The sequence below is a fragment of the Solea senegalensis genome, linkage group LG2, assembly GCF_019176455.1.
Source record: "Solea senegalensis isolate Sse05_10M linkage group LG2, IFAPA_SoseM_1, whole genome shotgun sequence".
Classification (NCBI taxonomy): domain Eukaryota; kingdom Metazoa; phylum Chordata; class Actinopteri; order Pleuronectiformes; family Soleidae; genus Solea; species Solea senegalensis.
This window is the reverse complement of record NC_058022.1, coordinates 16903704-16917352: the sequence shown is the minus strand read 5'-3', so window position 1 is coordinate 16917352 and position 13649 is coordinate 16903704. Positions and strand designations below refer to the sequence as shown.

Sequence of the window (13649 nt, the reverse complement as noted above, 5' to 3'; positions counted from 1 at the left end):
CTAGAAGGCCAGAGGCAATAACCACAGCAAAAGGTCTGTGAAAAAACATTTTCGCTTTTGTGTTGAGATCAAATGACACGGCGTTAGCACCCGACTGAAGCACTGTTTCACTGTTGCCAGCTCTGTTACACCCAACACGTGGCTATCCCTCTCAGGTTTCTCTCAAGATCAGGTTCAAGACCTGGTCTGCACCAGCAGCAGGTGGACTGCAGCTGAGCTTAAATTACAAGGATCCTAAATATTTTATCTGTAACTCAAAAAGCAGGAGTCAAAGAGGAGGAGCTGGCAGAAACTGGACACATGTTATTCTACTGAGGTTACCAGGGATCAGTTCTAACATTAACATGTTATAATTAACAAATACAGGTGTTTGGACAAGCATATGAGGCACAAAAGGAAGCTGGAGGTTTGACAGGGAGGCATTTACACCTGTGACTCAATATCTGAACACCTTCTGTGTCACTTACACAGATGTAAAACCTAACAAGAAAATTGTGCGTGGAATTGCATTGCGTTGCTCTGTGTGTGTGAAGCATCTCCGACCCAAACACTGTCCTTGCCAGAGCAACTGGACGCTCCCCCTGTTGACATGTCCAGGTTTGTCCACTCACATGCCCCGAGACAATTCCCGTCCTGCAGTGTTGCCATGGACCTGGATTAAATCTCCTCAGCAGTCATGGTGTTTCTACTGAAAGCTGACCAAAGCATCGGCGTCCCCACACACTGCTGTCAAAAATGATTATCCACTTTCCACGGGGTGAACGGAAAGATGGCAACTGAGGATGCAAAAACAGACAGATAACGTGTTTGGTGATGGAAAAAGGTAGTCTATAAATTGAGTTGTTCATAATGATTATAAGCAATTGAAAGAGATGGTTGAGGTAGTTTGAAGTGTGGTTGTATGAGCTATTGACACGCTATCAAAACCAGTCTGGGACCCAGACACTTGCTGTCAGTGTCAACAAGGTCAAACTGATCTTCTGTCCATTCTGGGAGCCATGTTTTTAGTGATAACTAGAGTCCAGGTCCCACGCTAGTTTACGAAAACTGGTAAATCAGTGTTGATAATGTGTCAATACCACATACAACCACACGTTCAAACCACCCCATTAATATTATAAAACTTTGAATGCAACTTTCAACTTTAATTCATTTCATTTCGTGAGTTAGTAAGAGCATAAGGTTGCATGAAAGTTGACTGTAATAATAGCATGAAAAGTCATTTACAATATACAAATTATAAGTAAGAAACCATGGTAATCCAACACAGTTTCCCTGCAGTGGATGAATATTTGACCGCCATCTCACCTCTATCAGAGCAACTCAAACCAGGATTTCTTCATGAGATTAATTAGCAGCACTGTGAGGGTGTTTGCAGTGTGTGGCTGTCGTGTGCAAAGGCTCAGTCTGAGAGAAGGTTTGAATCTCGTGTGTGAGGTCTGGCATAAATGTTAATTCATGCCGATTAACTTTGATTTGGACTGGTACGTCTCTGAGCGTGATAAGAGGATTATAATATCAAAAAGCCCTTTGCTCTTTGATCCAATTATTAATGTGGTAACTGTATGTATTTCTGTGAAGGCAGCTATAACAGGCCCTAACTCAGCAGACATGGTCAAGACAAGCTACTTATGCTTAAAGGAATACTTTAATATTTCAATTTAGCTTTGTATTACTAGAATAAGGGTAGTATTTTTTGAAAAATTGTACTTCCCAACCTCAGTTTCCCCCGAGTTGAGAAATATCTTCATTCTTTTCTTTGTTACGTGGCCCACCAGTGACACTTGGTCCTGTTAGCACAACTGTTAGCAAAGATGGCGGACACTGTTTACATTCTGGGAATGAGGTCCCGTCCCCCCTACGACTGGGTCTAAAAAGTGCAGAATTAGCGTTGCAGTTTCAAGCCTCGGACCAAGTGTCACTGGTGGGCACTTTTTTCAAAAGTGCCACCCCTATTCTAGTAATACAAAGCTAAATACAAATCAGTGAAGTATTCCTTTAAACAAAGCACAAGAATGAAGAAGAACGGTGATATTCAGTCCAAGTCTTTCAGAAAGTGCTGATCTACTAGGATTTTCATACGCAACCATTTCCAGGGTTTACAGAGAATGGCCGGAAAAAAAGAGAAAAATATCTAGTGAGCAGCAGTTCTCGCAGCAAAAATGCTTTGCTGATGCCAGAAGACAGAGGAGAATGGCCAAAGTGGTTTCAAATGATAAAAAGGCAACAGTAACTGTAAAAACCTATTTGTTGAAGTATGAAGGAGACCATGTTTGAATGTACTGGGCTACAGTAGCATGAAACTTTCCTCTGGACCTAATACAGTGGCCAGTGAGTGTATATTTTACATGGATTTCAAATCCAGACATGTACAACAACGATGGCAACCACACATAATAACGTGTAAATGAAACCACACAGACTCATTAACCTGTTGTTTTTCCCCCCAAATTCAACTTAAACCTCATCAGGTTGCAATGTAGTGACAATATCCAGGACTTATAGGAAGCATACGGGAGTGTGTGCTTGCTCGTGTGCACAGAAGCCTTAGGTGTAACACAATCTACACAGTCTGTCCTCGGTGTGCCTGCTGTTGCACGTGTCTGCAAGAGTTAAAATAAGGGAGAAGGGACATGCCACATCAACACAGGAACCCCGCTGTGACTTCATTAAAGACCATTCAAGATCCACAAACGGTGCGAAGTTCAAAGTATCGTTCGTGCCAGACAGGCTTTGAGGAACGGGGATGTGAACGAGAAAGGAGAAGAAAGTGTGAAAAGAGATAAAGGAAGATTAACAACGTAGTATGTGGTTCTTGGCAGGTGATGTTTAACAAATTAGCAGAGAGTGTGAATCAGAATGCACTCACCCTGGCATCTCTTGGGTCTGGGGTTGCAGGAAAGGTCTCAGCATTCAACGATGAGAAAGAATTCACCTTCATATGCAAATGAAACATGGGAGGCTTTATCAAAGCAGCTGCCATTAAAATGGAAAAACAACTGCTCTACACAGCAGCGTTTACTCACACAGCACAAAACCTCTTTTAAGTTGTTACAATTAGACTTTATTAATGTTACATATACTGTACAGTCTACATACATGATCAGAAAGGTACATCTGTCAAGTGCCAACTACTCTGCAGGACATTTAAATACATTAGAAAAGGGATTTGTATAAAAGTTCATTTTGTTATAAAACATTACTTTTTTCTCTCTCTTTAGTCTGTTATCCTTGTGAGTACACAATCACTTACAAAAGGACTTTATAAAGCAGAATATTAATGATGTCACATTTCAGGGTGCATATATATATATAATCACATTTCTTCATTTCTCTGTGTAAGCTATCATCATTAGTAAGGCACTTTGATGCTCATGTATCAATACTACTGTAACATTGAGGAGTGTTCCTTCCCCTCCTCAGTAATGGAGGTTGCTCCAAAAAAACAACCCAATGGACAAAGCAGTGATGTAACCACGCACAGAAACGCCATCGCCGTTTAGAAAACAAGACGAGTTTCTGCCTCAAAAAAATACTTCTTCTGACTGACTGTAGGCTTCATTCACTCACATGTAGAGCGTGTGTCTATGTCCGGAGAAAAGCTGCAGCCCTGAACACAAACATGAAGGCTGCCACTGTGTTTTTGCTGAATAGCTATTGTTTCTGTGCGAACACGGTGAATAGTTTCCCTGGTCCACCCCACATCCATTTCCTGTGAGTAAGCCTGGACAAGCATTCTTCCACATGCACACATAACCCCTGATCAGGGTTAATTTATCAAACAAAAAGAAAAAAAAGAAAAAAATAATAAGAGGAGAATAAGCGGGAAAAAAGAAAAAAAAAAATCAAGGTTGGTGTCCTGATGAACCTTGATGTTTCAATATTGTGCGGGACAGCTTAATAGCACCACACACACACACACACACACACACAAGGTTACCTCACAGTACTGAAGTGTAAGAAGAGTTACTGTTTCTGTTGACATAAATCCCAGTCTTTTTTTTAGCAGCAGCTTTGATGTCGACTTGATCAAAGAACTACAAATCAAAGCCTGCTGTGCGTTTTCAGTAGTTGGACAAAAATATAACACTGTTCATATCCAAACTTAAAAGATAAAACAGACTTAATATGTGCTTAAAGGTTACAAAAATGTAGCATTTAAGATAAAGTGTGGGGAGTTCACAGTCCAAATAAGAGTTAAATGCCCTCCTATGCTCCAGCATGAGACCAACACTTTGACAGAGTCATGAGTGTGGAATGGACTTGCACAGACAGAAGAGAAGATAGTCTTTCACTTATGTTAGGTGTAGTGATGTGCGTAAACAAATCACAACCGTCTTTCGTCTGAGCACTAATAGTAGGGATCCCTTGCTCACCAACTGTGAGTTTAAGAGGCTATATGTATAACTATGTCAGTACATTCAGAAAGAATTCAGACCCCTTGCTTTCAGCCACATGTTTTTGTTATGTTGCAGCCTTATGAAAGTTTCTGATTATCATAGTTGGGGTTTCTACTCCTTGTCTGGAGTCCATCTGTTTTAAATTGGACAGCTGATAATGCATATCAGAGCAAAAAAAACAAAAAAAAAAAACATGCCTTGAGGATTGTGTCAAAAAACACAGGAAATTCTGCTTCATTGAAAGTTCTCAAGAGTAAAAGCAGTGTCTCGAATCCTTAAAAGGAAGACAATTGGAACAACCGGGACCTTTTCATCCATAAAGCTGTTACAACTCTGTACCAGAGACTTTAGTGGTGAGACAACATCCACGATGTTACACTACAACATGGGACAAGGAAATATGTTACCCTAAACACAACCCAATTTCTGCTTTCATGGGACATTGATTTTGGATTGGAAAAAAAACAAAAAAAACGGCCCCAGGTAGCAAGATAATGAAGAATGAAAAGGTTATCATGCAATACTAGAGAGACACTAGAGGTCGCAGTTGAGCACACATCAGACCAAAGCAAAAGTGAAGCTATAAGCCAGTAAAAGACACACAACATAATATGTATCACATATGTCTGAAATGCTCTCTCTCTTGGTTTGCAGCCTTCTTAGCTTTCTTTGGAAGTAAATTCAAAGAGTCGTCTACAGTTGGATGATTCAACCGACTGTGTCTGAATGCTGCATTTGAGTGCGACACATGAAATTGTATTAAACAGGACATCCTGAACCCTGACGTTTTAAGAAAACCTACTTAATGGGTCGTGAAAATGGCGGGCGGGTGGGGGGAGTGTTTAAATGGGCTCCTCTCATTAACACAGCAAACAGCATTTAAACGCAGCATATCTATATACAGGGTCTGAAGTTTCCTGCAGTACTCTAATGCAATAGCTGGACCGACTGTGTAATGTCACACTCAGTATTAGTACTCTACTATTTGTTTATGTATGCAATTTGTGTTTCCTGATACATTGTGAATGCACAACTTTACATATTGCACATTTAAAAGGGGTGAGAATACTTTCTGATTTCACTGTCTACAATCAGGGATAAGAATGTTATGTCATTCTATCCCAAAAGCACCCTCTGCAGGCGATCAACGGGCACGCTGTTCTCATCCTCCGAGTCGGCGTCACTCTGGGGGTTGGAGCTGCAGGGAGAGGTGCACTCTGGGGAGCACAGGTAGTGCATGAGAGGCAGCCGATACTTTCCACAGAAGTCCACAAATTTGATTTGGCGGACACATGAGTCAAAGTAGACGCCTGGAGAATATTGCAAAAAAAGGGACAGGTCAGTGCCTTGTATTGTTCTGGGTAATTAACTATATACTATTCAGGTCATACAATTAGGCAGAAAACAGTAACAGAAAAGAGAAGTACAGTAGTTCCTGGAGGTCAACAAGTGGTCACAAGATACAAGAGAGCAGACACCAGGTCATTTAGAGATTTTTCATGGCTGTGTCTTTGTGCTTTCTATAAAAACTCCGACTCGTTTGCAGCCGTCTCACTTTACTAGCACAACGTTGATATTGCCTCTACAGTATACGACTTGACATGAAACAAATCAATATCCTATGTTAAGTGTAGGAATCTAGATCTAAACATTGCAAGACGAGAAACATGATAGTCATGTGGAATTACTAGGCTTAATCAGCATTGTGTGAACCAATTTGACAATGGTCACAATCTGTTTATATTTAAAAGATACTTAACTCTTTGCCTTTTTTGTTATTTATTTATTATACAGTATCATATAATATCATATCATATACAGCTCATATAGTCGTCCTACCGGCACACTTGGGGTTGGGACACTTGCTGGCCAAGTCCAGGTATCGCAGCAAATTTGAAGGCAGGTCACAGGGATAATAGGGAATATTACGACTCTTGACTGTACGCCCTGCCAATTCTAGCAGAGAGGGGGGGTCGTAAGTCATCTCCTTGACAAAGCGCACCACCAGTGGATTTCCTCGGAGGCTGAGCTCCTGCAGGTGCACCAGACTAAGGATTTCCCTTGGCAGGTAAGTAAGCAGGTTGTTGTGAAGACTTAAAGATCGCAGCGAGTGCAGCCTAGAAATAGAAATAGAGAGAGAGAGAGAGAGAGAGAGAGAGAGAGAGAGAGAGAGAGAGAGAGAGAGAGAGAGAGAGATATTTTATTTCACATACAATTACAATTCTAAACAGTACATATACACACACAGAGACACTTGGGCAGTTACCTGGTGAGCTCTGGTGGCACACCTTGAATGCGGTTGTCACACAGGACCAGATAGCTGAGGTAGGGCAGGTTAGCCACTTCAGGAGGGATGGCTGTGATGAGGTTTCCGCCCAGATACAGCAGCTCGAGACTGTCCAGGAAGAGAGACAGAGAAGGGTTCTTTTCATTCTAAAAGAATATCGCCATTTGGGTCAAATGCATTGGTGGGTTGAACTCACTTTTCATATTCCAAGTTAAATTTATTTTAAATGTGAGCGTGTTACCATTTTACTGAGTCAAGATGTTACATTTGACCAGAAAACACAATACAGTAGCCAACTGCACAGCAATCATCTAATGCAATGCATCACAGTACTGCAATGAATGCCATCTAAGGCCAACCAAACAGTGTGACCTGGAGTTTAAACCTATTACACACCACAAGGGGGAGCTACAGATACATAGTTTGATGCCAAGGAGTGAATGGAAAGGATTAAGTACACAGGAGTGAACAGACACTACAAGAAAATGAGAATGAACCCAGACATCACCCAGATATCACCCCCACAGAGAAAAGTGTACAAATGTGTACAAATGTGTACATTAAGTTAATATTGAGAATATTGATAATAGATGATGCATGTTTTTGGTTGGAAGTACAAGTGATTTATGTTTGTGTTACTTAAACCTGGTGAGTTAATACAGGTATCGAGCACACAGGTATCAAGTGAACCGGAGAGACCCGGAAGAAAGCAATGGATGGTTGGTCAGCGAAAGTAAGCGGACAGGCCATCTGTCTGCGAGAAGTGATGACACAGCGACTGCAAGCCATTATACTGTCCTTGGTGGCTGAGCACCAAGTGAGATCTTCTGTGACAGGAATAAAGACATTCAGAGTCTGCACACCGTTATCACCGACACAGTGACACAAATCAGCCACCAGAGATAACAGTGGTTTATGGAGCATATCGAGGACAATATAACAGTTTCCACAAGTAAGCAAAAACATAGCCGCCGCCAAAGGTTTTCATTGTATTCAGCCGTTGATGTTTTTGCATTTAAAAGTAAGTCTTCAGACACGAACAAAGAGAAAAGTCCTTGAAAGTCCAAATGAAAATGATGTAACTCTATTCAAAGTGGCCCATTAATCACTATGAAAGTGATTCAGTGCACACCGAGGACCCTGAAACTAAAGCAGCCATCATTTACATTTACTTAAATCATGTCACACCTGTGACACCTTAAAATGAGAAAGGATGTCTTTTTTGGAGGAAAGTGTTTAAGAGGTAGAAGGTCACCTGTATGTAATCAAAGCAGGGTTATATTTTATGAAATATAGTATACTGTAAACGAACATCATGATCATTAGACTATGGACACTAAGGCTAATAAGGGAAATACTATGCATACGACCATTGTTGTAGGTGTTTCCATAGTAGCAAAAGGTAAATGAAATGTGAATTAAAAATACTAACAACATTTACTTTGCTAATAATTGAGGTGTCTCTGCAACAAAGCAGAAAAAAGGCCCCGCTTGAAAACTTGGCTGAAATTGCAGGACAACTGTCCCACACACAAGGTCAAAGATAAACAACGATAAATAACTATTTTATAAAAGGAAATAGAACCTCCTGCTCCATAAATGTTACAGCATATCAGAGGGTCTGTAATGAGGATGTGCAAATAAAAAGACTCAGCAGTGTTTTCCTCTTGACACTGTATGTTTAAGAGTTTTTTTAAGCTGACCATCAGGGTTTTTTTTTTTCTCCAATAAAGCCCATTTATACTTAGTCAGCTTGTAAACACTGCTCTGAAGAGGCAAAGATAAGAGTCCAAACCTGAGCCTACACTGGTAGAGATTGTTTGAGTTGTTTACTGGACTGTTTCCCAGAATTCCACACCATTTGTGGCAATGCTGACCAGGGGTTGGGGCTGTTACTAAATATACATAAGGTGGTTATATAAGGATATATAAGGCGCTCCACTGCAAATATCTCTGTGACAAATAAATAAATGAAAAATGCACTGACACTTAGCCTCTTTTCATCAGTTATAGCTACTGTATTACTTCTTGATCTCCTTTTGCCCTTCAGCAGAACCATTTAATGTCTGGAAATATTATAAACAATACTCAATATTAGATGCCAACTGTGGTCGAACAGTTCAGCCATCGCTGTGTTTCCTTACATATAGTCTCCTCAGGATAAGCCGTTGAAAATTCTTCTTCATTATTACGGTAATCTGGGATGGAGGAGAAAACATTAAGAGCCATACACCGATGCCAAAAGTGACTTTTTTTATTCAGAGTTGGCACAAAGGAGGGACTATTCACAGAGTGGGCTGTGTGAGAAAGAGCGAGAGAGAAAACACACAGGGCAAAGAGGGGCTGTGAGAATCTATCTTTAACTCTCAGTGAAAAATGAGTTTGTCTATTTAAAGTGTTACTTGAAGTAGTACATTGGGTGAATTTCCATCAGGCTGTTTTGATGCACATTTTCAATTTGCACATAAAAATACCTGAGTGGATACACAATGTATACATTTTGCATTTAAGTTGAGTCAGGTAGTAACGTTGGCATATCAGTTAAAATAAGTTGGAAATGAGTGCATGGAAACAGTTTCACCAAATAAAAGAGGATGTTTAGAACTCATGATTTCACTGTACTGGAAAAATAGTGTAAACATTAAATACTATGGCAGCCCATGTCCATGAGGAAAGGACTGGAAAATCGCAGATTCAAATCCCAGGACAGTTTAAGGGCTGATGTGCCGCCGAGCCAGGCATCCAATCACCCACCACACCCCAAGTACAGAGAAGTGCTTCCCACTGCTCATGCACCCAGCTTGTGTCTGGGTAAAGGAAGTCTAAGTCTAAGTCTTGTGTGTGTTCACAACTGGTGTGCAACGGGGAAGAGTTAAATGCAACTGTCACATTCACTACCACTAATTGGTGTATGTGCAAATATAACTAATTCTGAATTCTAAAAATACAGCAGGCAACAGGAGAAACGTGTGGACAGATGAAAGAAACACAATGTTCTTCCACCTGGTGCAAGAAGCCAATATTTCTACAATAAAGAATTGAATTGAAGCAGAATCACCACTATACAGTATACAGCAGGAGTGTCAAACACACGGCCCGGGGGCCAGAACTGGCCCGCCAGAGGGTCCAATCCGGCCCACAGGATGAATTTGTCAAAATTTCACACGTAAGGTCAACGTAAGGTCAAATGCAATATTTTTCAATTCCAGATACCTGTGACTAAATGTTTATGCCTTTATAGATGATGCGTAAATAGTAAATTTAGGCATGACATTGTTGAAATTGCACTTATATTTCTCAAGAAATTTCATGTTTTGTAAAAATATCCCTCATTAAATGTAAAACAAAGGAGAAAAAACAAAGGAGTTCTTGTTGGTCATAGGTTACTATGCTATTATTTTACTATTTTTACTGGTCCGGCCCACTTAGGATCAAATTGTGCTGTATGTGGCCCCTGAACAAAAATGAGTTTGACACCCCTGGTATACAGTATCAACAGCTACTGATGCCCTTTGTTCACGCCCTCGCCTTGTTACCCTAACTCCCATTATTTGGCTCACAACAGTTGAAGGAAAAACAGATAAACATGCATTTTCTTTTTCTGAATCTTTAATAATTCTGTTAAAATGTGTGCTACATTTTTTGGGGCATCTTAGCTTATGATACATGATTGCAGGGTGCAGGAGAAAAGTGACAAACCAGCCTATGCCGTGACCTGGCTGCATTGTGATCTGCTCTACTGTAGTCACACTATTCACTACTGGCATCAGTCGGACATTACCTGACCTATGCACTAGAGAAATGGCAGGGTAAAGTCCATTAATGTCCAGTTAAGCTTGTCTCCCTTCATCATGCTCATGGTCTGAGGCAGTAAGTCACACTATTGTGTTTATGTGTGAGAGCAAATTAAGCAGGTGGGCGTTTGATCTTTGACCCCACATTGATCACTGTGACATGCTACCGTTGGAAATGATAAGACAGAAACCTAGTTATTCTTATTGCTTACCTATTTTCCACGTTCCCTCTGCTGTTACTATATGTACAGTACATAACTGAAATGAGACCTTGTGCTCTAGTGTGTTCAGTTCTTGCCACATGTAATTGTAGCAGCACATTTACCTTAATTTGCTGCAATGTTTTGTGTTTTTCCACAACAATAAACTTGTTTCAAATGTTTTTTTGTTTTTTTTTAAAGACACGATTACATTCCAGCCCTTGGGAAGTTCTGAGAGTTACGGGAACAGTTTAAGTACACAATGATCCCATTTATACAATGAATCACAATGTTTACTGGATAAAATGACTGAAAATGACAATGATAACCAGGGACAGATGTCAAAATTAAGAGCAAATATCATTAAACCTCTTGCCATGTTACAAAAGTGTGTCAGATCCTCATGTATGACTTGTGGACTTTAAATGTCAACAATGGAAAAGTGTGTCAAAGCAGACTTTGTAGATGTCAGGATGACTTTTCATCTACATCCCCACGTGTTTGGAGAGATAACACTTAATGATGAACTTCTACTGACCACATACAACTTTACAGATATTGTATAATTCGGCATTGTTCTGCTGAATATTATTTGATTATTATCACCTGAAAAGTAAAACCTATTAACTAGCAAATATTCTAATATTTGTTAGTTATTGGTTGTATTATGTATCAACAAATAATCGATTATGAAATAGATAATGATGATTAATCATTCCAGATTACCTCATAACATCAGGAAAAGACTTCAATAATCTTAATCATTCTAAATAATTATCAGCTTGAGTTGAGTTCAGGTTGAAAGTGCTTGAAAATATAAAAGGAGATATTATGGAAAAGAATGGATTCATTGTCAATTATGTGTGTGGTTGAGGAGAAGTTAATTAAGGTATACACACACACACATATATATACATATATATGTATATATATATACATATATATACATATATGTATATATATATATATATATATACATATATACATATATATACATATATATGTATATATATATATATATATATATATATATATATATATATATACATACATATATATACATATATATGTATATATATATATATATATATATATATATATATATATATATATATATATATATATATATATATATATATATACATACATACACACACACACATATATATACATATACACACACACACTGGTCTGCATTTAGTTAAGTATTATATTTATGATATTAAATTAAACATAAATTAAAAACACATGGAATCCACACAAAAAACTTCAATGTAAAGCCTGATTATTTGTGTTATAGCAGAATTACATCATATTTATAGCAAAAAACAGATATCATCTAAAATGAATGAACTATTTCACATCGTAACAGCTTCAATATAGATATTTATGTATTTTGAGGGTAGATATTTTTTATAGTAATGTATAGTAAAAATATGTAAATAGTATGGTAATAGTGTTTTATTTCCGCATTAATCACCAAGCGAGAGTGGATTTCAACTTCACCAAACTGGGAATTTAATCATCAAAACCATGCTGCAACTGTAGTGTAATAACAAGTGTTACCTTTAAGTGTAGGTGGTTACCTACCAGGTCAGGTTTTCTATCTCCGCTGGTATACTTTTCAGTCTGTTTCCGCCCAGTGACAGCGACTGCAGCCGCAGCAGCTTGGTACACTGCAGCGGGATCTCCTCAAATCTGTTCCCGCTGAAGTTCAGCACCTCCAGCTGCAGGGAGCCGAAATGCTTGGGCAGGGAGAACTCGTCCAGGCGGTTGTTCTTGGCTATGAGTGTCTTCAGCCTGCTCAGCCGCGTGATGCCCTCGCAGATGGACGACAGTCCGTTGTTGCTGATGTCCAGCAGCTCCAGGTTGCAGAACACGCTGACCGACGAGGGCAGCGAAGCTAGCCGGTTGTAGTTCAAGTATAGCTGCCTGGTGTCTCTTTTCCTCTCGTCGCTGACACTGACAGCGCTGAAAGTGTTCAGACTGAGCCGGGAAAAGTCGAGGACGCTGCCGCCTGTTGCTGCCGCTGCTCCTTCGTGTGTCTCCATTTTGACAACTTAATCGTGAAACTAAACTCTTAAAACAAAGTGCTGGCAAATGTTTGGACTGTAGGCTCGGTGCCCCCGCCCGTACTCCGCGAGTTAGCTCCAGGAGTTGCCGTCAATTTTCAACGTAGTCAACAGAAACACTCGTTTGCGCCCGCCCGTCGCATTTAACCGCATCTCCTTGTAGAAATTCAGTGATTTCACGTTAAGATAAAACAAATGCAGCAGAATGTAACTACAGTGGAAGTAGCAGCGACGCTGCCACAAGTATCTGCCTCCAACTTCAGATATTGGCTGATTCATGAAACAAGTCCCGCCCACCCGAGTAATGATTGGTCAGCCACCCTGTCTGTCATATTACAAAACTGCCAGTTATTAATACGTTTATCGTAGAGGTTTTTTTGTGCTTTTTTGTTTCACATATTGTCGTCGTCGTGTCAATGAGAGTTATTTGCGGTGAGTTTGTGGTAAGTTCACAGTGAAAAGCAGAAAAGTGTATAATGATCCATCGCGACAGCTGCCGCGTCCACATGTGATTATGCAACTCCCGCTGCAGTTACATTATGCAATGCCTCACAGATTTAGATGTGCACAGGACCTTTTTTGGACCCTCCCACTGGATTCAGACACCTAAACTGCACCAGAGTGAAAAGAAGTGTACTTAACAGTGTGTGTACTGTGCAGAGCTGGTCCAAACCAGTGACCAGTGTTTGTTAGTGTAGGGGCACAGTACTACATTCAAACATGACAGTAGTGAACACAAGAGAATCCATTTATACCCCCATGAAAGTCCCTGAATGCAACATACACCATCACAAGCTCTTAACCTATGTAAAGAAGTATTTACATAGCAGAGAAACATGGAAAAAGTCAGTTTCAAGATAAAAGAACATAAACTTAGCACAGCACCAAATATTGTT

At 39.8% G+C, this 13649-nt stretch overlaps 1 protein-coding gene across 1 annotated transcript; it reads right to left on the bottom strand.

The window, feature by feature from the left end:
* Positions 1–3041: 3041 nt before the first annotated feature.
* LOC122765400 (leucine-rich repeat-containing protein 58-like) lies at positions 3042–12991 on the bottom strand. The gene is made up of 4 exons (XM_044019638.1): positions 12272–12991; positions 6667–6795; positions 6240–6517; positions 3042–5710 (listed from the first exon to the last, which is right to left on the bottom strand). The coding sequence occupies exons 1-4, from the start codon at positions 12730–12732 to the stop codon at positions 5517–5519; spliced, it is 1062 nt and encodes a 353-aa protein (XP_043875573.1). The 5' UTR covers positions 12733–12991; the 3' UTR covers positions 3042–5516.
* Between the last annotated feature and the right edge of the window lie 658 nt (positions 12992–13649).

Coding starts and splice junctions, on each gene's coding strand:
- LOC122765400 (XM_044019638.1), bottom strand. CDS start 12,732: ATGGAGACACACGAAGGAGCAGCGGCAGCAACAGGCGGCAGCGTCCTC. Junction 6,796..12,271: donor GAGATAGAAAACCTGACCTG/GTAGGTAACCAC, acceptor CTTCCTGGACAG/TCTCGAGCTGCTGTATCTGG. Junction 6,518..6,666: donor GTGCCACCAGAGCTCACCAG/GTAACTGCCCAA, acceptor TTCTATTTCTAG/GCTGCACTCGCTGCGATCTT.